The following is a 24117-nucleotide window of genomic DNA, read 5'->3' as shown; positions in this document are numbered from 1 at the left end:
TCTGGACACTTGCTTACATAGTTATTTCCAGCTCCATCTATCCTTCTGAAATGTCATGATTTTACTTTTCTTTATGGGTGTTATATATAATTTGTTGTACAAATGCTCCACAATTTCCTTGCCTGTTCATCTGCTGATGGACATCTAGGCCATTGCCATTAGTGCTGCAATGGCCATGGCTATACAAGGACCTCTGCGGTAGGACATTAAGGCTTTTGGGTGGCTGTATACCCAGGAGTGATTCACCTGGGTCACATGGCCTCCATGGTTTAAATTCACCGATGTCCACTCCCACCAAGCATGAGTAAAGATCTCTCTTCTTTCACATCCTCTCCAGCATTTGGAGTTGTGCAAAGTAAGTCATATTTATGCTAACTTGGTCTCATGGACAGATTGTAAGAATGACCTGCAATCTGTGAATCTACATCCTTTCTTTATCTCCTTACCTCTTTTTCATCAATATGCTTGAGAATGCCTAGGTTGTACCTCTGAATAATGGATGAAAACATATCTTGCTTTCTTTTCTCTGAAAAAAGTCAATAGTCTATAGCTTCAATAATTCTTTCTTAAGATACATAGAATGTACATAAGAGGCTTTCAAGAGAAAAGAGATGTTTAGGTTAAATTGAAATATAAACAGGTGGTATTTATTCTTTTAAAAAAAAATGGTATCTTCCTGGGCCCAGAATGAAGACACTTGCTTTCAAACATGACAACCTAGGAGTTTGGTTCCTAGAACTCACATGATGAAATCATTCCCATCAATTATCTTCTGATCTACATACTTATGTGATTGCACATACATACATATATTTTTACATACATGTACACATACACATGTGTATGCATATATGCTCATACACATATACATACACACATACATGCATATACAAATACACATGCACACACACACAAAATAAATAAAAGTAAAATAATTAAAATAGTATCTTCTATATCCATGAATTAAGGTAAGTATGACCTTCACAGTGATAATGTAGAGTTGGGGGTTTTGAGTTACTATTATGCCATTAACTTATATTCATTGTAGTAGTTATTCCTGGTTTTTAACTTAACTATATCTGAAATGAACTACATTCCAGAATTGGAAGGCTCACCTGTGATCCTAATCTGGAGGCTGAGAGATACAAGTTTCTGACCTGAATCATAGCATGGAGATCTTGAAGCATAGTGGCTATGAATTCCAGAAGATTAAGACAGGGAGATCTCTGAGTTCAAGGTCATCTGGGACTACAGGTGTGGTAGCACTCCTTTAATCGAGGATACACCCTCTGCTGGACACCTACATAAGGACATTGGAAGACTGAATATTCACTCTCTCTCTTCTTCGCCTGCTTGCCTTGTGGGACTGAGCAACTTCTAGATCCTTGGACCTCCATCCACAGCTGCTGCTGACCACTGTTGGGGAGTTGGACTACAGACTGAAAGTCATCAACAAATTCCCTTACTATGAAGAGGCTACCCATAAGTTCTGTTACTCTAGAGAACCCTGACTAATACATTCCTAATACCATGACCAATTTTTTCCCTCCTAATGCTGTTGATTTTCTCTTTTATGTTCTATCTTGGCTACTTAAATAGACACGTTGAATTTCTTCGGGCTACTTGAGGTATCATTTCAGAAAACTTTAGCATCAGAAAAAAAAAACACAACTAGAGATCAATATAAAACCAATTTATTTATGCTTATTAATATTGATAGGTTTTCACAGAATGGATGTACTTAAAGTATCCTTTAGGCCCAAGTGAAATTATTTTTGAGTTCATGATCCATGGGATATACTTTAAAAACTCAGAAATGTCTTTTTATTCATGTTGCTTTTCAAAATTTTGTTATAGTTCCTGATGATGACCTTTTTTTCTTTACGATACAAATAGTGGTACCTACAATAATACCAACTAGTACAACGGCGCCCACCACAGACAGCACAATAGTGGAAGTACTAACTCCGGAGCGTGGACTTTCATCAGGGATGGGCTCAGCCTGAGGGGTGAACAGTGCTACTTGTGCGATGTTGGACAGTCTTGAGTGCTGGTTGCTTTTGTCGACACTTTCGATGGCAATGAATATGTAGGTTGCATTTTCTTCTGAGATATTGTCTGGTTTAAATGCAAAGGTTTCCTTGGAGTTGGCTTCTTGTGGTTTAAGGTTAGTTGTATCAACCAGAAGAGCATTATTAAAATTGTCTCTGAGGTCAATGATATTTTCGCTTGTTCTTATGATATACTGTTGAACTAAGAAAAATGTTATATGTAGGTTAGTGACTTCATCACACCATATTAAATTTCTTTTTAGTTGTCCTCACAAATATTTATGATGTATGATCACATCAAAAGTCTTATTCACTTTTCTGTAAGAGCTGAGTTCTGACTTTTATTAATTTATTTGGTTTTTCAAGACAGGGTTTCTCTATATATCTCTGGCTGTCCTGGAACTCACTCTGTAGACCAAGCTAGCATTGAACTCAGAAATCTGCCTACCTCTGCCTTCCATTGCTGGGATTAAAGGCATGCATCACCACTGCCTGGCTGAGTTCTGCCTTTTAAAGACAGCCATGCATGAAAAGCAAGACCTGTGTCATAAACCATAACACCTCAGATCCTCACATTCCTGCTTTGTTGAGGTGTCAGTCACCAGTGCTCTCCTCTGGCTGACTGTTTGCTCTTGCACCACTCTGGATATCCCTCACTTCGGACAAACCCACAGGGCCCTTGTTCTTACCTGTTCCCACATCATAATCATCTCCTGGGGCCGTCCATGTCAGACTGATCTCTTCCCCTTCAAGTGTGGCCTGGAGGTCTGTGATTTGACTTGGTGGGTACAGATCAGGCAATGGGCCATTTGAAACATTGGACATCACAAAGGCGCCTCCAGATGCTGTCCTGCTGAAATTCTCCAAGACTGGCTGAGTAGTTTCCGTCATTTCGGGTCTGGGTGGGTTCCCTTGAATTTCTCCTGCATTTAAAATTCTCTAGTTAAAATGAATCTTCTTAAGGCATATATGCACCAAATGAGGATGTTATGTAATTTATTTTATGAATTAACAAAACAAAATAGATCCAAAAGGCAGGCTGCTGGTGGCGCACGCCTTTAATCCCAGCACTTGGGAGGCAGAGGCAGATGGATTTCTGAGTTTGAGGCCAGCCTGGTCTGTAGAGTGAGTTCCAGGACAGCCAGGGCTACACAGAAAATCCCTGTCTTGAAAAAATAAAAAAATTTAAAAAAAACCCAAACCAAATTAGATCCAAAAATCTAAGAGACAGGTATGCAACAATCTAGGCTAGCCTCAAATATACTTCTGTAGCCAAGGATAAACTTGAAATCCTTATCCTCCTTCTTTTTTTTTTTCCTTATCCTCCTTCCTGCCTCTGTCCCCTAAGTGGTGGGATCACAGGCGTGTGCCACCATTCCTCCCTATCATATATGCCTTAAGAAAAGTATTTCTTCATTTCTCAAGTTGTTTCTGACAAGAAATGTATCTGGGGAAACCAATGCCAGACTTAACATTCAGATGGTTTCCTTCCCTCTGTGCTAAAAGTGCTAAGAAATAACTCTCTCTATTCACTGCATTGCTTAGCTCCCCAGGCCTCCTCATGAGGAGTGAGGAAGCCAAAGTTTAAACATGGAAGCCCCTGTAACTCAGAGGACAGACTGCCCCACTGGCTGGCACTTCTGTTCCTAGCCCAGTGCGCCGTATTCTTTACCCTGAGCTGAAAGGAAGACCCATTGTTGCTGACAGTCTACGGATGTTCCACACTAACAAATACTAGCTGATAGGTTTTCAGCATCTATTGGTTGCCAGGCTTAGATTAGGTTAATGTAGAGACAACTGTATAAAGATCTCACTCTAGAAATGGGGGGAGTTATATTTTAAACTGTAAAATGTTTGCAGCCTCTACCATATGAAATCTTGAAAAAAAAATCACTGGGTTTCTGACACTCACCGTCCACTACCCAGCCTGGTATGTATGCCGCTCTGCTTGACGGATGCTGCAGACTTCTCCTGGCAGAGTGTGTTCCTCCATCTGCACGGACTTTTAAGCTGTACCTGCCATTTTCTGAATAAGCTGTGAAGTACCTGGAGTAGACGCCATCATCCTTGAAAGCATCAGCCCCTTGTTAAAAGCATAAAGACATGAATGGCACTCATTGTATCAGATGAGAAGTTGCTGTGCATTGTCACACACCCATGGCCTTATAGACATAGCCTGTTCCTGTGCTTACAGTTTCATGTTGGAATGGAGTACATCTCCATCAGTTTCTGCCCAAATAATACATTATTGAATCATGTACCCTTGACTCACTTTAGTATTCACTCATATAACATGATAATACACACTGATAATTATGTATGTATAGTAAATACTTTAGCACTTCAGCTCTCTGTGCCCTACCAACTCATGCAGAGGTCATAACACTTTCCTTACTGTTCCTCTTTCAATTGATTGACTTTCAGTTCCTTACATTAATCTTCCTATGTTATCTTCTGTTTATATATGTGAGGACCTTCCTGTGGTAAATTTATCTTTATTTAAGATTTAATTATCATCATTCCTCATAGACAACCAGATTAATTTATTTTGCTTTATAATCAACAACTTGTTTTTTTCCTTTTTTCCTTTTTTTGTTTTGTTTTTTTTTCTCCCAATCACTTATCTCTGATGTTCAAAAGAGAAGAAAACCATTTCACTCTTGGAATAATGGTGGATCTCAGAAATGTTGCAGCATGGGTCCACTCTTACAATGATGAGCAGAGGGGTCACCTGATAAATTAAAAAATGTATATCCCCATTCTACTCAGAAGAGACAGCAGTGTTCTTGCCTCAGCCACATCTGTGTCCCTCTAAAAGTCTGGAGATTTTCAGACATGCAGATTTCCCAGAGTACCTAGGGAAGCACCTGAGCAGTCCTTCAAGTGCCTCCTCTGTACACCAATGCATGCAGTGCTGGCCTTAGCTATTGACAGTATTTTTCTTTGTCTTCTTTTCCAGGAAAGGAATTTTAAATTAGTTTGTTCCCCCAATGAACTAAATGCTTATCTGGAAATCTAGAAAAATACCAAGATGCACTGTAGATGGACCTGGGAATAGTCGAGATGTAGTTGAGAAATTATTGTGGCCATGAAAGAAAACATGGAATTCATTCCAAGAATAGTCAAATATAGCTGATGATCATTTTGAAGAATGACATGAAATGATATCGCAAACTGCACTGAGAGGGGACTTTTCTCATTCATGTGTAGACCTGATTGGTTAATTTATTCACTGGCTTTCACACAAGGTTCCTCTCACAGAAGAACACGGAGTGCAGGGAAAGAGTTCCTGCACCACCTTCCTGCAGAGCAGCCATCACAGTTCCTAGCTTCCTGCCAGGCAGACCTGCACCTGATGCTGCAGTGTTCAGTCCCCCTCTCTGTCCTACCTGTAACTTCTCCGGGGTCCCAGCTCCCAAGACTCTGTCTGTGCTTTGTTCCAGCTGTGGGGAATAACTCACTCTTGTTCTTTCCCTTCAGCTGTCAGCATCCCAGGTTCTGTTACCCTCTCCCACTGGAGAGACAACTTGTGCGTCACCTGATGTGATCACACATTTTGGTGTGATTAACACTCCGCTAAGAAGCACATACCTAGAAGGAATGCTAGGGTTTTCTGTCTTCTGAATGAGTCCTGCCTTAGCTGGAGTCAGGCAATGCCTGTCCAGATTATAAAGATTATTTTGGCAGTAGCTGACACATACAGAATACTTACCAAGTGTAAGCTGCTTGCTATGCACATAGGTGATACCCTATTGCATTTCCTGCCTGTCTTGCTGTTCCTTCCTAATCTGTGTTAACTCTTCAGGTGCGCATCTTGTTGTACCCACTGCCTCAGGAACACATGACACATTTGGAACCATAAACATGCAGGCTTATTCATAAAAGTCTGTGATTTACCTGCACCATTGTCCAGGAGGTCTAGCTCTTCTGTCTTTCCACTGCCTGATTCTACGGTAGCTGTCACACGGGCTCCAATGATGGGTGTGTACCCTTGTAGCACTTCTGCATACACAATCATTGGGCTGGGGTAACTGTTAGTGTCTGTGTTTACTTTAGCATTTACAGTGATTGGTGGCACAGAAGAACTTGCTGCCCGAGAGGTTACTGTAATCGTTAGTATCTCTGAGTTTGCTTTGGCTTCCAGGTTGTAAGTCCAAATGCCCACCTAGAATTTTCAATGAAACATGCAGCAAGTATTTAGAGTCCAGTGACCTGTTTTTTTTTCCCATTATGTGATTTTAAAATAAAGCATGGAATTAAAAAAATAAGAAATTGGGTTGAGTGGTCTTAAAAAAGACTTGATTCATCAGGTACTGAAGCTGAGATAGTTAGACCGGGAGCCCAGCTAGTGTTATGCATGATATTTGTATTTTATGATATCTCAATTGGAAAATAATGTTTTGATAATTCTGCCTTTGCTTCTGGCCTCAGTGTCATATATTCCATGACTCTGGCAGGCAGAATGGGAACAGATGGGAGCAGTACTTTCCATATTTCTTCCTCCCTGTTCTCAGATGCCTTCCCTTTTCTATCAACCCGAGGCTTCTTTTCCCCTAACAGACACCACAGCGCTCAGGATCACACAGGGAAGGGAGGGGCAGACATTTTAATTTCATTTTGAAGATTGTAAAGTTATTGTACCTACATTTATGATGTGCTTAGACCCTCCTTGGAAATATGTGTTTAGGGGAAAATGAAAATGCTAGTGGCTTACCTGAGCTGTTCCTGGGATACTGAGATAGGCCATTTTGGATGGTACGTCTATTGTGAAATTCGTGATGTGTGTTCCTTTGGGATCCATGAGATAAATGTCAGGGGCTTGTTTACTCCAGGTGACAAGAAAGAATGTGTCCTTTCCCACAGTGCTGTCAATTATGATAGTGTCATTCAGCCAGAGTGTATCAGTCAGGATGGCCCCCTTGCTTTCGAGCTGTTTAAGTGTAAAAGAAATAGCAAAAAAACAAAAAACAAAAAACAAAAAAAAACAAAAAAATCCAAAATAAGGTTAATGACTACAGACAAAAAAAGTTATATTTTCTTTTCTTCTCTAGATAATTCCCTATATTTGATCTGAAAACAGTCTTACACATGCTAAACTGCCATAGCTTTCTCTCTTCCCTCCTTTCCTCCCCTCCCTTCCTACCAATAGATTTGCCATCATCCTGAAGGCTTCTTGGGATATGACAGTTGCCAGGTTGGTAATGCAGACTCTGAAGAAAGGACCGCGTATGATAGGAGCTTTAAAGTGGAAACATCAGTTGAGGAGTTGGGTCTGTGACCCTGCTATACTTAAGTAGTTTTCTGGAAAATGCTGCTGTTGACTGTTCACTGTAAAGGATCCTAAAACCCACAAATCCACAGAGAATTAGGAGAGAGAGAGAGAGAGAGAGAGAGAGAGAGAGAGAGAGAGAGAGAGAGAGAGAGAGAGAGAGAAAGAGAGAGAGAGAGAGAGTGTGTGTGTGTGTGTGTGTGTGTGTGTGATGCTCTTTATTCATCTCACGGATGACTGGAAAGATAATGCCTGGGGTGATTAGCACATTTTAACTGGAACAGAATAAAGGCTCCCACAGTGAAACAAAGACAGCTCTGTCACTGCTCAGTGGTAGCAAGCTTGCCCAGTGTGCTAGAGGCTCTTCCTAGGGTTCAGTCCCTAGGAAGGCATGAAAATCAACCAAGACAGACACTCTGTGGAATCTTTAAGTTTTCACACAGGATTGAGAGTGAAGATTTGGACATGGAGCCCATCCCAAAGAGGGAAAATTGATTTTGAAGGCAAGAATCCTGAGAAGAGAAAAAGCAAACTATAGGGTCTCTTCTGAGAGGAGCCATAGAGGAGCTATTTGTCTCAGTTGACAGTTCTTAGCTGAGAGGAATCAACATCTTAATTTTTTTTAAAGTTTCAAAACTGCATGTTTGTCATGTTAACTTGATGTATTGAAACAGTATAAATGGACTAAATCAAACTAATAAACAGAAGGCTTTCCTCACTACTCATCTTTTTATGTTACTGGGGAGATACTTAAATCCAGTTTCTCATCAATTGCCTCAAATATGATAAAATGCTATTAATTGTAGTTGTCACTATGTTTATATAATACATCTCTGGGCCTTGCTTATTATTAACTGAGTGTTTGTGTCTATATCCCCTTCCTCACACATCTTACCAGCTGATGCTAATTATTGCATTATAGTTTTATCTTTATTTGTAAATTCAGCTGTTTTAAATTTCAGTTGTACATGAGATCGTGAACCTTATCTTTCTGTGCTCAGTTTATTTCACCTATCAGGAAGCCCAAGGCATTCCAGCTTTATTCATGGGGTGCTTCCCGGAGCTGCTATTTTAGCAATAGTAGAATGAATTACTATTTCTACTGTATCTTAGGTGTCAAGCCCTCCCTCCAATGCATTCAGACCTAAAATCTCAGTCCTGGATTAAGCTGGCAAGTCTCTCAATTTATGTGGAGAACTTTTGAATGGAAACACCGCTTTTTGTGTCTTCATCAGCAAAGTCTCAGAAAACAAGGACACTTTGGTCCTACTGTTAGGATTCTGTCTAAGTTTCACCCCACAGTTACCTGACCACAGCTAGGTAGGTCTGGCCCACTATAAAAGGGGCTGCTTGCCCTCCTCTCCCTCTTGCCTCTCTTGCTTTCTTGGGCTCTTCTCTTCTCCCCTCCCCTCCCCTCTCTTTCCACGTGGTCATGGCCAGCCTCTGCTTCTCTACTCTCTCCTTCTCTCTGCCTTTCTCTGCTTCAACTACCCTCTTAACTCCCCTTCCTCATGTCCTGTATAAACTCTATTTTATGCTATACCACTGTGTGTGGTCTCTCAGGGGGAAGGGATGCCTCTGCATGGGCCCACTGAGGCACCCCCTTCCCCCACATGCTCATAGACCATATTCTTACACCGCTTTCTCTTCTTATAATCACAACACCCACCATGTCATTAAGAGAAATAGATGTGGGGAACAGATTTTCCTTAATATTCCAGATGCCATCCCTCAGCCCAACTTCTCTTCAACTCAGATGACTGGACCATGCTTCTAACTGGTCATTCTTTCTTTCCCTCTGATATTTCTACCCACCATGCATATGAATAGAGATCAACTTGGAATATTTATGTTTTCTTTTTGTTTTCACTCTATTTTAGAACTTACCCTAAGTATCTCAAATGAGAAAAACAGAATTTTATTTCTACTCCTTCTAACCATTAAAAACCAAACCAAACCAAAAACTCAAACCAACACCTTAAGTCTTGATTGTCTCTACTCTTAGGTGTTTCCTTTCTGCTGGTTTCATGTATTTTGCCCTTACACCTTTTCTTGGTTATGGCAAAAACAATCACAAAACCTCTTGGGACAGGAAAACACTGACCTGAAGTGACTTCTGGGTGACATCAGCATTTTCTGAAGCCAGGGTCCCAAAAGCATCAATGAGTCCATTGTTCTCGACTGCATCTGTAGCAAACAGATGATTTCCACCTAAAATATGAAAGAACAAGCTATGTTGTTTTGTAGAACAAAAGTTCTTACTGTAATTTAATGATTAACTATGTAAGAATTCAAATAAAGTCAAAATTTCTATATGGATTAGATTAAATTCTCAGAAAGCTCTCAAATGTTAGTTTATTTTAAAATATCATAACTGTGAAGCAAAAAACACCTTATTATTTTAGTATGGCAACCTCAGTTATATGAGGTGATTCATCTGGTTATAGATATGAAAGATACTCGATTCTGTATATTTAAGTTCACAGATTTTTGTATAGCCCTTTAGGGGAATTATAAACCCTTATTTACATTACCTAGATTTTTTTTTTTTTTTGGCAGACTAGCTGCTTATAACTTTTTTTTTTTATTTGATATAATTTATTTACCTTTCAAATGATTTCCCCTTTTCTAGCCCCCCCCCCCCCACCCCCCGAAAGTCCCGTCAGCCCCCTTCTCTTCCCCTGTCCTCCCTCCCACCCCTTCCCAGTTCCCCGTTCTGGTTTTGCCAAATACTGTTTCACTGAGTCTTTCCAGAACCAGAGACCACTCCTGCTTTCTTCTTGTATCTCATTTGATGTGTGGATTATGTTTTGGGTATTCCAGTTTTCTAGGTTAATAACCACTTATTAGTGAGTGCATACCATGATTCACCTTTTGAGTCTGGGTTACCTCACTTAGTATGATGTTCTCTAGCTCCATCCATTTGCCTAAGAATTTCATGAATTCATTGTTTCTAGTGGCTGAATAGTACTCCATTGTGTAGATATACCACATTTTTTGTATCCACTCTTCTGTTGAGGGATACCTGGGTTCTTTCCAGCATCTGGCAATTATAAATAGGGCTGCTATGAACATAGTAGAGCATGCATCCTTATTACATGGTGGGGAATCCTCTGGGTATATGCCCAGGAGTGGTATAGCAGGATCTTCTGGAAGTGAGGTGCCCAGTTTTCGGAGGAACCGCCAGACTGCTTTCCAGAGTGGTTGTACCAATTTGCAACCCCACCAGCAGTGGAGGAGTGTTCCTCTTTCTCCGCACCCTCTCCAACACCTGCTGTCTCCTGAATTTTTAATCTTAGCCATTCTGACTGGTGTAAGATGAAATCTTAGGGTTGTTTTGATTTGCATTTCTCTAATGACTAATGAAGTGGAGCATTTTTTAAGATGCTTCTCCGCCATCCGAAGTTCTTCAGGTGAGAATTCTTTGTTTAACTCTGTACCCCATTTTTTAATAGGGTTGTTCGGTTTTCTGGAGTCTAACTTCTTGAGTTCTTTATATATATTGGATATTAGCCCTCTATCTGATGTAGGATTGGTGAAGATCTTTTCCCAATTTGTTGGTTGCCGATCTGTCCTCTTGATGGTGTCCTAAAACCCAGGATAGCTAAAACTATTCTCAGCAACAAAAGAAAATCTGGGGGAATCAGTATCCCTGACCTCAAGCAATACTACAGAGCAATAGTGTTAAAAACTGCATGGTATTGGTACAGTGACAGGCAGGAGGATCAATGGAACAGGATTGAAGATCCAGAAATGAACCCACACACCTATGGCCACTTGATCCTCGACAAAGAGGCTGAAAACATCCAATGGAAAAAAGATAGCCTTTTCAACAAATGGTGCTGGTTCAACTGGAGGTCAGCATGCAGAAGAATGCGAATTGATCCATCCTTGTCTCCTTGTACTAAGCTCAAATCCAAATGGATCAAGGACCTCCACATAAAGCCAGACACTCTGAAGCTAATAGAAAAGAAACTGGGAAGACCCTTGAGGACATCGGTACAGGGAGAAAGTTTCTGAACAGAACACCAATAGCGTATGCTCTAAGAGCAAGAATTGACAAATGGGACCTCATAAGGTTACAGAGTTTCTGTAAGGCATTACCTAGATTTTTTTCACAATAAAATAGATTAGAACCAGAAAACTCAAAAGACAAAAAATTGCTGTATCAAGGTATCTTGACAATGCCTGGGTATTGGTTAGACTATCTGTGAGAGAAATAAATTGTAAAATGACCATAAAGTGTTTGGAATGGTAGGAGTTTGTACAGTCAGCTACAATCCCCCCAGGAACCATAAAAGCCAAAGTAGCATAATAATTGATATTTGTAGTATTGGTTTTGTTTTCTCTTCTATGTTTGAGAAGGTACTAGAAGCATGCAATCAGTTTTCATCACATCTGTATATTAAAATAAGTTATCATAGTTAATGTTAAATAAGTTACCATAGTCTGTATTTCCTCATTGTCTTTTAGTCCTTTAAAGTCCCAGACTTTGTTCAAGGCCTGTCTTGGGTGACATTTGATTTTGTGTACCTCCTTTCCCCTCCTTCCTCACTACAGCATTTTGGGAGCATGGAGAGCTTGTAAGTCTCAACTTAATTTTATTCTATATTCTTCCTTTTGTGAAGGAATGTGATCTCTGTGTTTGGATTGACTGTTTTGTGTGTCTTTTCCAGCCAACTGGACAAGGAATGTGATGAGAAGAGAGGTTGGGACTGCTTGACTCTTCTCTCCAATCCCTGGCCTGGATCTTGGTAAATTGAGCAAAGAAGAAGCAGTTGAATGTCAGCTCTACATTTTTACACAACAATGGAAAGTCTGTAATGCAGAGATCATGTTTTACCTGTTAAAATGCTCATGTTTGTTACAGCTAAGTCAGCCGATGGTCCCAAGGCAATGAAGTGAACTACGGCCCCACTCTCTTTCACCTCATCAATACAGTCTTTGGCTGTGCTGTCCTCCCCATCACTCAACAGCAAGATCTCAGTTCCATCTGTTTGGTATCCTCCATTTTTAAATACCTGCAAGCATAATTCAGAATACCAGTATAATACTAGATTAGCTATCCTCATGGAAAGTTACAAAAAAGAAACAATAGAAAATGTATAGGATAGAGATAATTTCTGTTTTAGAATCATAGAGTTTATGCTCAATAATTCTTGAAGAACATAAATAATTTTTCTGTCTCCTTCCTAATACAAGGGATATTTGATCAATTGAAAGATGGGTGAGATCAGGAATTAGGAAAAATTCACATGGCCTAAATGACATCTGACCCTTCAAAGCCTAGGCAAGTAGATACTTAAAATATGAAAAGCATTTTCTTTACCTGCTATCCTCTGACAAACCAGTCAGTTTATACAAAGTCAGTTGTATTTACACTGATTTTTGTATAATCACTGCAGTCAGGTGCAGTAAGTAACCACACCAGCACTAAAAGGTAATGGACTCCAAATTAGAAAACACTTAAATACTTAGATAACAGGGAGCTCATGGTCTAAACATGTTGAAGTTGCAGATGAGACAGAGTCTCGTTCATCCCATGCTGGCCTCAGATGGTCTAGCCAACATAGTCTTGAAGTTTTGATCCTTATGCCTCAATTTCCCAAGTGATAAGATAGCATATTATTTTTTCCCTGTTTGTTTTGAATAGAACTTTTTAAGATTAGTTACGCTAAGATCAAGTGGTCAGTAAGAACAGTAGAACTTCACTTTGTCCTAAAAGCAAAACAAAGACCAAAATACATGTGCAGTGGGATTTTCACCTGAAATGCAGCCCTGATTCCGGAGCAGATGGACGTCCCTCCACTGGCACTAGGAGGTAAGGTTTCCAAGAGCTGGTTTCTCTCTGTGTCACTGTTGATCTGGATCAACTCACTCTTAATAGTGGCCTGGCTTTCGAAGTGTACCATCCCTACCCAGGACATATTTTCAATTATCTGGCTTAGAAAGTATTTTGCAGCTTGGTTCATTCGATTGAGGCGATCATAACCCTGAATGAAAAGTAATAAGAAAAGAAATGAGTGGTTTTCAACTGGAAGATGAGAGCAGATCTCATAAAACTGTGCTTGGGGCCTATTGACAAGACATGGACAACTATTATTTTGTACTATAGAAGAAACCAATTATAGTTTTAACTGGCAAATTAACAAATGTGGTTATATGTATGATGGGGCACATGAAGAAGTTCATAGCTTTCTACCTGAGGCTGCTCCCAGAGGCTAAATAACCAAGTTAAAGGTGGGACTTGGATTGAAGCTAAGGCAAAGATTCACATCTTAGCACCACATTCACCCCATAATCACTCCTGATAAGATAAACTCCTAGCTCAGGAGACTTGAGACCTCGACCAGCCTCTCTTTATCTCCAAACATGGCTGAACTGTGTAGCTCAGCAAGGAGCCTGCTGAGCTCCTGTTAACTCTGAGATGCCTGCCTACCCTGCCCCTTCTACTTCTAGCCTTTTCCCTGATTCTTTATCAGTGAGGCAACTGACCTGTCTTCCTGGTAACTCACTGGTAACCATGTCTCTTTTAACTAGATGACAGCCTAGGACAAACATGTCACTAGACATATTTGTTTCCTCTAGATCCTCCCTGTATAGCTACACTGGTTTGCAAACTTCTCAAACTAAATCGCAATACTTCTACATATCTACAACTTTGCTTTGCCTGTTCGTCTATCACGTTCTCTCTTCTGAGTTTTATTTCAATTCTTTGGTATGGTGAATGTGTGGGTGTGCAAGGATACTTGTACCACAGCACACATGTCATGGTGTACATGGAGAGGTGAGAGGACAACTTCAGGGACTCAGTGCTTGCCTTCCACCATTTGAATTCCAGAGTTGTTAGGTTTGCCAAAAGCACTTTACCCACTGAGCTATGTCTTCTGCCTTTATCATAGGCATCATCATTATCATTGTTATCATCATCATTATCATCATCATTTATTTTTATTATTATTGGTATGTGTGTGTGTGTGAGAGAGAGGGGGGGGGGAGATTGTGTCCATGTGGATGTCAGAAGATAGTTTTGAGGAGTCAGTTCTCTTCTGATTTTTGAACTCTTATTGATAGAATATTTGATCTGCTGACCCCTACTTTGCCTTTAAACACAGATCTCCCAGGACCCGATCTGGGGTAGTCTATTCATCTCTCAATTGGTAGTCTTTTTCTCACTTCAGTGACGTTTCTCGGGCTACCTGTATGTAGTGATTTTGAACGTTCTTCTGTCTTCCATGAAATCACATGTCACTGTGGCTCACCTCCTCAGTTCCTCTCATTCTTTGCCCTTTCAATAACCACCTTCCCTTACTTGCTGAGCCTTTAATTTCTGCTTTAGCACATCTGTCCCACCCCACAGTGCAGTCACTGAGCGCTTTATCATATTATACCTGCTTGTTTGTGGCTCATAAGCATTTTAGCAGCTATATCGGTCACATATATATTATGAACTCTGGATCAGATGAGGTTCCTGTTCTGAGTGGAACTCTCAGTCTGACTGGGAGAGGTATAGGTAAAATTAATAAAACATACAGAACCAGGGATATGTAAAAGGTAGTTTTGGAATTGGCAAAGGGTGAGCTCCTATACAATACACCTAGAACCCAGTCCTTCTCTTGGTGAAAATGAGTGTCTCTACTAAATTGTGGAGGACAGGACTGATTTACACAGTTAGGTGATGCTGAGACAGAATATTTCTGGACTATAACGATATCTACTTTTTTGGTTTGTTTTATGAGACAGGATAAAATGCAATCCAACTGACTTTGAACTTTCCTAGTTCCCCAAATGCTAGGATTACAAGAACACACTTCTGTAGCTCATCCTAAATGAACTATAAACTCCTCAAGTACATGCAGGCCTGATTTCAAAGTCTAGCACACTGTTTGCTAGTCACTGCATGATGTCAGAAGGAAGGAATGACGGCAGGTAGCCATTTGTTCTTCATGGTGATGCTTTTCCTTCTATGTATGAGGAGAACACTTGAACACTTGAGAAATAAGATGTCATCATGTGAGCATTCTGCTAATCAACTCTGCTGCTGAACTAAAATGAGTTTAAGCATACACTGATATACCCTATTCTCATTTCTCTATGTGTTTGTTATGCAGGATTCATGGCTGAAATCAATCTCCTTTCAGTATCTTGTTCTGACTAAAGGCTATCAGAATTCTCCTCATTCAAGTATAAATTCTCTGGATCAAAAATGGATACCCTTAGGTTAGTTCTTCTTAGGTATGTTTTCTCTAGTATAGTAGGTTTTTTTCCCATATTTTTCAGGTCATGATCTCAGGAAGTAACAGTATTTTATGACATCATACAATTTAAAAAGCCACATAACAAGTGGTGTTTAGGGTGTGTGTTTGCTATTTGGTTATCCCTGTTTCTATACTCAAAACCAAAACAAACAAATAAACATGAGCCCCTGAACTCACAGTCATACTCCCAGACACATCGAGAACTAGGCACACAATTCTTTCACTGATCCTCAGCAGGGAGAAGAAGGGTGGAGAGGGTGGCCCCTCCATGGGCGCACTGTTCTTAAAATCCTCAGAACTGCTGATTACATCCCACGTGCTTCTGTAATCACACTTCATATTATGTAGAGTTGGAGCCTCTCGATTATGGTTTTCTTCTTTACAGAATTCAGTCACCTACAAGTGTAGTAAAGTGTAGAAACTCACTATTTCATGTATTAAAAATGATCTGGAATACAAAGCAAAAGTATGTCCAGTGATATAATGTAAAAACAATTATGCTGGTGTAGCAAAGTGATACTAGTTGATACTTTGTTATGAATGTATGTAACAATAGTTATCAAAGAAACTGTTGAGAGTCAGGGACACAAGACTGGCCTGAAGGAGGCTATATAGGAGGGTTCAACTTCAATTGAAAACATTTTTTTAAAAAAGTAAAAGGAAAATATGTATAGTATTTAAAAATATGCATTCTGAATATTGTTAATACTAAAGTTGACTTATCATTATCATAGTTAACAATAATTATCTAGCTATTAATAGATAATGGTGTTAATAATATATAATAGAGAATGAATACTTATTGGGTGTCAGTTAATGTTCAATGAATTGTACATTAACATATTTAATGCTCATGTCATGTTTAACATCCATTACATCTCAGGTAGAATGCTTGTCTAACAATGTGTATCTTCTTTTATTTCCATCATCATCGTCATCATCATCATGATTATTTTAAAGTTAATGATATTAGACAAATGCTTTGATTATAGATTCTGGACACAGTGACTGGTATACTTACAGAATCAATACTTTGCATGAACATTATGGATGCCTTTTCTGATTGAACTTTATCAGGGAAGAACTGACAATCCCTTTCATATAACTTCGTGGTGGAGTTAGTTCTGCAACTTCTGGTTATACAGCTGCCCCCTTGGCATGTCTGGACTCTGTTCACACCTGTGATACCTGTGGAGCACCTGAAAATATGGAAGTGAACCTAAGAGACAACTCAGTCATTCATTTGAACAGTGCTCCTGTTCCCTCTGAACTTTGTGGCGTGGTACTTCTTGTGTAGGTGCCATGACCTTCCTGCACTGCTGGCAAAGGTCAAGAGGGCCAATCAAAGCAACTATTTGTTTCTCAAGAAACTGTAATGAAAAAAAAAAGTCCAAGGCATATCTTCAGTCACACACAGTGGGGCTCTCAGCTGGGACGAAAGCTGTAGGTGAGTCTCCCTTAGACAGTCACACAGATGGCCTTGTACTAACTCTCTGTAGGCACCTTTTTGACAGAACCTGCCCTCTGCAGTGCAGTCTTCTTTTCTAGGAAGACATTTTTGATGATGTTTCTTCAAGGATGGGATGCCCCATAACTACATGGGCTTTGACTATCTTTTTATTCAGAGGTCAATGTGACTGGAATCAGAAAATGAGAGACGGCCAAGACAGACAATGGAATAAAGAAGGATTGATGTGTACTATTCCATCGAGAGTCATAGCCGGCAGAGATCAGAACAGACACACCAGGCTTTAGCCAGAACGCATCTCATTGGTTTTGCAGGTCCAATCCAGTAAGCAAATTCTAAATGAGTTCTGTTGTCTATGGGATAGTTGTGTAAATAAAAAGCATTAAAATATCAAACAAATGGTTGGCATTGAGGTTATGTATATTTTTGCACAGACAGTCATTGTCTTCAAGGAAAATGGTCTAAAATAAGCATAAAATATGCTTGTGATAATGCCTCTGTTATCTGTCTTGGGACAAAACACTGACACTTGTCATTGGAAAGGACAGTTAATAGGGCAGTTAAAAGCGGGAGGTCATTTAAGGGTACTTAGGGGTCATGCCATGCCTTGTTGCTTCAATTTTCCTTGAGGAAGCGCTGTAGAATGGCTGGTCTTCATTGTACTCATCAAACACTCCCCAGCGAAGGTGGGCCCATTCATGGACCAACACTTTTCCTGTAAGACAATTTTCAAAGACATAATCATAATTTGATTGGTAAATTTTATATCTCAAAGATTTCCAGGCCACTGTGATGGCTCATTGGGTAAAAGTTCTTGCCTCCAAACCTGACAACCCTGGAACCCTATTGGTAAGGGGCAAGAACTGACTCTTCAGTTGTCCTCTGCCCACCACACCACCCCTGAAGAGAGAGGCAGCGAGAGAGACAGAGAAAGAGAGGAGAGAGAGAGAAAAGAGAGAGAGAAAAAGAAGGTTTCCATTTGGCTTTATGTTTTCTGTAACTCTTAAACTTTATATTTTGTTTATTAAAAGGATTTTGTATTAAGTGGTACTCATTGCTGTACAGAATATTAATTTTTTTATCCCACAACATGCTAAACGTGATGGAGTGTATGCTACAGTCATTGTAAACTAGGATTTGATTTTCAGTTCTTGGAGAGTCAAAGGTCTCACATTTTAGTTTATGGCTTGCAAAGTATCAACCCTGTCAACAGTCTATTCAGATATATGGAACTCTGCTGTGTAGACATTTTGAGGGTGAAACTTTGGGGGGGGGGAAATAGACTAAAAATGCTCCTAAAGGAGTTGATATTGAAGAAAGATATAGATATGCTATTTAGAAGTAGATTTCGTCAGCTACTGTATCAAGAATTTGGCAAATTTTGAGAAAATTTAAATGGCTTGGAATACGCATCATACAATAAGTCACTTATTTAATGTCACAAAGCTAACAGAGGGATTAAGATTTGGACTCAAGGATTTCTACTCCAATCTGCTTACTTGATAGATTATAGAGTTGCTCGTTGCAAACATGCAATGTTTAACCAGATTCCCCACCTGAATCTCCATATTCATCTTGTTTTCTCCCCAGTACAAAGTCAGGGGTGAGGTGGATGTATTCTGCTTTCTCTTCACACTGTGTGAACTGCCTGGTGTAGGGCTCATCTCTGCCTTCGAGGGCAGGAGGTGCAACTTTAACATCAGCCTGGGAATGTTAAAAAGATAGTTAACACTTGAAGAACAGAAAAGACAATAGTTAGACAAACTCTGAATCAATTAATTTGTAGCAAAACTAGCAAGCATCAGAAAACACCTTTTTTGTTGTTGTTAGAGAAAAAATTGATACTTACATGGTTGTAACTCTCCTGTTTTGGCCTCCTGTACTGGGGACTATTTGCCCAACTCTCAGGAATTAATATAGATACATTTTTGAAGAAAAATCTTTTTTCTGTAGCTTCAAAAAGGTATGTAGATGCTTTAGTCACCATTTCCTATTATCAAAGGGAAACAGATATGTAAAAATGATCATGAGAGAGGAATCATGTCTCAGGCCCTCTTCTCTGGAGTACCCTATTAAGTTGACTACAAAAACAACGATTCATCAAGATCATCAGCAGCAGGTTCTGCCCACCCTTCTAGCCTGACTTCTGTCAATGCAAAACTGCCTTCACTCTGCACCTGGAAAGGCTTCCTGGGCCTCTATCATCTTATCTCAAAAGACAGCTTTCCGTTCATACTTGGTGATTACAATAACTGATTTATATATCTGGAATTTAGAGTCATTTATTTGGCTCTAATAGTTGTGTGAACACTTTTTGGTTGACTTATGGAATGCCTGAAGCCTGGTTACCTTACCTTTAGTAGACTAAAGACACCCCTAATTTCAAGCAGTAAACCAAAAACAGCTCTAGCAGATGCAAGCAAAGGATAATAGCCCATGAGAGTTGTTATCAGGATGGGACTTTCTTTCCATAATCCTGGAAAAGGTGGGAAAGTTGGAGCCTTGCGGCGCAAGATAATAGAAAATTTCCATAGCACATGTAAACAAAATGATCACAGAACTGTTACTCTGCCATCAATGTTAAAATACCCATTTTCTCCCAGTATCTTGAATTCAAAGCTACTGCAATTTATTAGAGGATATCTGTCTCCACAGAGTCACTGTCTAATAAAGAGAAACATGGATGAAAAGCAATTAAGGTGACTGTTCCTTATAACCAGGTCTCTCAGAGGGAAGTAAAATATAAACAAATATAAAAGAAAATAAATGAAAGCAAAATCATCTTCATTTTGCAGGAGCCATCTGTTTCTCCACTGCTGTGTCTATCAGGACAGAACCACTCCCCTACGATGTTTCCAGTTTTAACATAAGCCCACTGCTCCCAAAGGCCTCCGTCTCTCACCCTGCTGCCCTCTGAGAGTCCTGCACTCTGACTCACATGCATTGTAAAGATTCAGCAAACTGATTAGTATATAATCACAAGATTAGTCAGAGTGTCAGAGTCCAGAGAATGAAGGTCCAGCGCAGGAAGAACTCTAAAGAGGTTCAGAAGCTGTTTAGCACACACAGACAGAGGATAAAATAATTCTCTTTCTCCCTGGATGCCTTCTTTTAAAATGAGAGATATTTAGGCTTCCATGTTCTTCCAGAAGAGAGTACTCTCTGTACATATGAGATAACAGAATGGGGGTGGTCCAAACTGAGTTATGAATTGGACCAGTAGGTGTCGCAGGATTTTCCCTGTCCAATTACATTAGTGCAGGGGATGCCTGTGATTGGACAGGGAAAAGGGCGGTGCAGCTAAGAGTCGAGAGAGATGAGTGTGTCAAGGAGGGGAGGAAGAAGAGCCATGGCCTTGGACATGAACCTGAGTGGCAGTTACCAGCCACAAGTAAATATGATTTCATAAGATTAGAAATATTGGGTTAAAGCTTTATCAGTATCAACTGGCTCTAAAATTATTTATTGGCATCTTGTAAATATTGATTTTATTGATACATAAGTCTAATTGGTTAACTATATGCTTAAGAGTCTGGATTTATCCGGTTACTGGGTATTGTGTTAACAATCTGCAAGGATGGCGGATCTATTTGGTTACTGGAGTGTAGGACTGCTGGTTACAGGGGATTATAGCAGAGAGGGAACTAGTGTCTTGAGGAACCAGCAATCCAGATGCTGGGTGGCAGGGTTGGGGCTAGCAGTGGTGAGTTGGCAGGCCTGCAGGATCATGGAAGCATGGTCTGGCACTACTCAAAGTTGGCAGGTTTTTGTTGTTATTGTCGTTATTTTAAGATCTCCCACAAGTAGGCTTGCTGTTTACAAACTGGGTAGGTTGTGTATTGTATAACTCCAATGGACTGCATTTCCTTGATAGTCTCCATGTCTCAGCTGGCTTTCTTAGATAGCAGCAGGTTTGTAGGCCATGGAGTGCTAGCTATCAAAGACCTCATAGGTAACTTTCATCTTCAGAGATACTCAGGTGCCTAGTAATGGTTTCTCAAGTCTTCTAACCGGGAGTCCTATGCTATTCTTCTAAATTCCTCCCCAGAGTTCAATGTTTTAGATGAAAACACACACACACACACACACACACACACACACACACACACACCTGTAATATCAGTGTTTGCAGAAGTAGTCAAGTTTCAAACACAAAAGGACCCTGAACACAAAATAGAAAGGAAACTGGAAAATGGAAAATATCAGGTCAGCAATTATAAGTGTTTTCCAGAATCATTGTGTATCAGTAGATGATAGCAAGTCACAAAATTGCCTGATGATAGAAGGCTTTGTAAAAGGCTACGTGTCAAAAAACAAAACAAAACTAAATACAAAACAGCACTAAACTGTAGACATGTTGACAAAGGATTGAATTTCTACCTGTAATGTTCAATAGAAGACTATGCTGAGAATTCTGTTTTGTCTCTAAATAGTATTTTCAAATATTCATTTTCTGAATTCAAAAAACGTTTGAAGCCAATCATTTACTCCTGAACACCAAGAATCTATCATTCAGAGTCTGCTCTTCATATTCTCTGGGAAAAACATTTTTTTTTTTTGTCTTTTAGAGTTCAAAGGACACCAGGTAGCACCACCTCTGGGTTGTTGGGTGGTTTACAGAGTATGTGTGACAAAGGGAAGCCAATGGAAATCTCCAGGATAGTTCAGTCCATGCCCAGTAGAGAGCTCAGCAATGCGCATTAGGCCAGTGGGGATGACCCCAAATCAAGTAGTGGAAGTGGTGGATGCTGTCCCTGAGGACATGAAACATGACCATGTAGCAGAAATTCCAGGGTTTACATGGAATGTTGGAGATGGAAGATACTTTGGCAAATCAAATCCCTAGGTTTAATGAGAGGGCCTCTTCCTCCGTTGCAACCACTGGGTGGACTCGCATCCTCCACATGCTGATTGTCTCTAACTTTTATCCAAGTACACATTTTACCTCTCCCCATGAATTCAGATTTCTGTCCCTTCTACCTGGATGTCAAAAAACACCTCAATCTGAAACCAGTTTGTGCTAACTCCTCCTCCCCAGGTACAGCTCTTTCTTAGAATTTCCCTTCCCAGCTGACAACAGTTCTCTACAAGTAGTTAAACCAGAGTTGTAAAATTTGTCTTGTCTCTCAACACTTCCTCTCTACCTTCTCCTTTCCACACAAGTGTAAATCAACAAGAGTGCTGTCTTTGCTACTTTCCAATATGTTCAGCATCACTTGAATCACTGCTGACAGCTCCTTGTCCCTTCAACACCCCTATCCATACCCGCAGCCTGGCTCCTTCTGCACCCCTATGCTACCTTCATACAGTGATGTGACATGAGGGAGCCTTCTGTGGTTTCAGGTAGTCAGAGTGGTCCTGGAAGAGGCACCACAGGGTACACATCCTCCTCTTTCATGGAGTCCCATCACTCAGAGGGAAAGTAAAGATGCGCTCTCCAGTGGACTGGGCTCTGCCCCTGTGCAGGAGCCTCTCCCAGCTTCAGTGTAAGGCAGGCATCCTTCCTCCATCTCAGTCACTGTTTCCTTGATTACACAGATGCTATTACCCACTTAATGGTGTCTGCTCACATGTTACATCATGAGTGGGGGCTTCTCTGAGGGCTTTCCTGCAGGAAACAGTGACGCACACTCTTGCCTATTCCAGCTGTACTCCGCTCTGTCTCACTCTCCTGAGGCAGCATTCCCCACAGTAACCTACTAACATCATATCTGCTCTCCCACTCACTGTGTTGTTAACTGATGACCCTGAAAAAGAAGGCATACCTATAATTCCCTTTTCTTTTAATTTACTTCTCTTTCCTCAAAGATATCACAAGAATATGTGATATGCCTACACAATAAATAAATAAATTACAAAAACAGAACGAGTATCCAGCTTCTAAATGACAGGCGAGGAAGCCGAAGATCAGAGAGGCTCTCTGCTTCATCTTTGATATTATGGTGAGAAAGTAGCATCTCTTCTAGAACCCCTAAAACCTTCTTCTGGAATTCCTTGGAGCCTTCATCTCACTCTATGCCTTCCAAACCTGTCTGCTCTGTTTTCAACCTTCTCATAACATTCAGAGGTTTCCATAGTAACTCTTACTAAAACTATTAACCTTTTTATTCTTCATAACTCAAATAGGAGAAAGCCAAATTTTCTTACCTTTATGTGTTCAATTATTGTGACATCTTCTGGCACAGCAGGATCAATGGAAATGATGATGTCTTCATACCCATTCTCATTCAGCCTTACCAAGGAAGTGTCTGACCCCTGAAGCAGGTACAGAAGGAGGAGGAAAACAACCTCCCTGGAGAACCCCATCATTCTGGCCTGGTCTCCCAGAGGCCTTTCTTTCTCTGTGTCTCTTGCCAGGTCTATATATACTCCTAAAATCACCAGTTAGCTGATAGAGCATTGGTGACTGTGTAAAGGTCAACGTTCATGTATAGAAAACACATCATCGGGTTATATGAGCTTTTGTTTGGGAATGGCTAAAGTGATCTGAAAATTATGAAATACATTGTATCCTCTCTTCTTGAGACATAATACATTGCTTCCCATTTTTAGTTAATTTCTTAATCATACATACAGACTTTGTGATTTCTATATAATAGTGTCATAAAATAAAACCACAATGAAATGTATAGCTATTCTAAAGCCCTGCCTACATTTTAAAGAGCAAATCAATTATTATCCATACTCTTTATCATCTAAACAACAATGATATAAATAAAAAGCTAGGTAAAATGAGATTGAAATGCAAGATTGCAAAGCATTTGATACACTTAAGGAGATTTGATAAAGTCAAGTTATTAGAGTAAACAAGCAAACAAACAGACTTTCCCTCCTACACAGGAATAGAACTTGTTTTCCTATATCATACTTTGCTGGTCACTGTTTTGGAAGGATAAACAATATAAATTTTCAATAACTTAATTTATTCTTTGAAAGGACATACATTATAGAACATATAGAACATATATGTAACATATTCTCTTTCTTTCTTTCCTTCTTCTTCTTCTTCTTCTTCTTCTTCTTCTTCTTCTTCTTCTTCTTCTTCTTCTTCTTCTTCTTCTTCTTCTTCTT

At 39.9% G+C, this 24117-nt stretch overlaps 1 protein-coding gene across 1 annotated transcript; it reads right to left on the bottom strand.

Moving 5' to 3' along the window:
• Nucleotides 1–1840: 1840 nt before the first annotated feature.
• On the bottom strand, nucleotides 1841–23355 carry LOC127682060 (calcium-activated chloride channel regulator 4A-like). The gene is made up of 14 exons (XM_052178479.1): nucleotides 23194–23355; nucleotides 18896–19036; nucleotides 18603–18750; nucleotides 17653–17761; nucleotides 16600–16777; nucleotides 15756–15974; nucleotides 13086–13313; nucleotides 12164–12341; nucleotides 9425–9531; nucleotides 6766–6981; nucleotides 5949–6216; nucleotides 3964–4134; nucleotides 2741–2974; nucleotides 1841–2253 (listed from the first exon to the last, which is right to left on the bottom strand). Exons 1-14 carry the CDS (start codon nucleotides 23353–23355, stop codon nucleotides 1841–1843), a joined length of 2772 nt encoding a protein of 923 aa, XP_052034439.1.
• Between the last annotated feature and the right edge of the window lie 762 nt (nucleotides 23356–24117).

The sequence above is a fragment of the Apodemus sylvaticus genome, chromosome 4 (genome assembly GCF_947179515.1).
Source record: "Apodemus sylvaticus chromosome 4, mApoSyl1.1, whole genome shotgun sequence".
NCBI lineage: Eukaryota > Metazoa > Chordata > Mammalia > Rodentia > Muridae > Apodemus > Apodemus sylvaticus.
The sequence above is the reverse complement of the archived record's forward strand: the minus strand, read 5'-3'. Positions and strand labels throughout refer to the sequence as shown.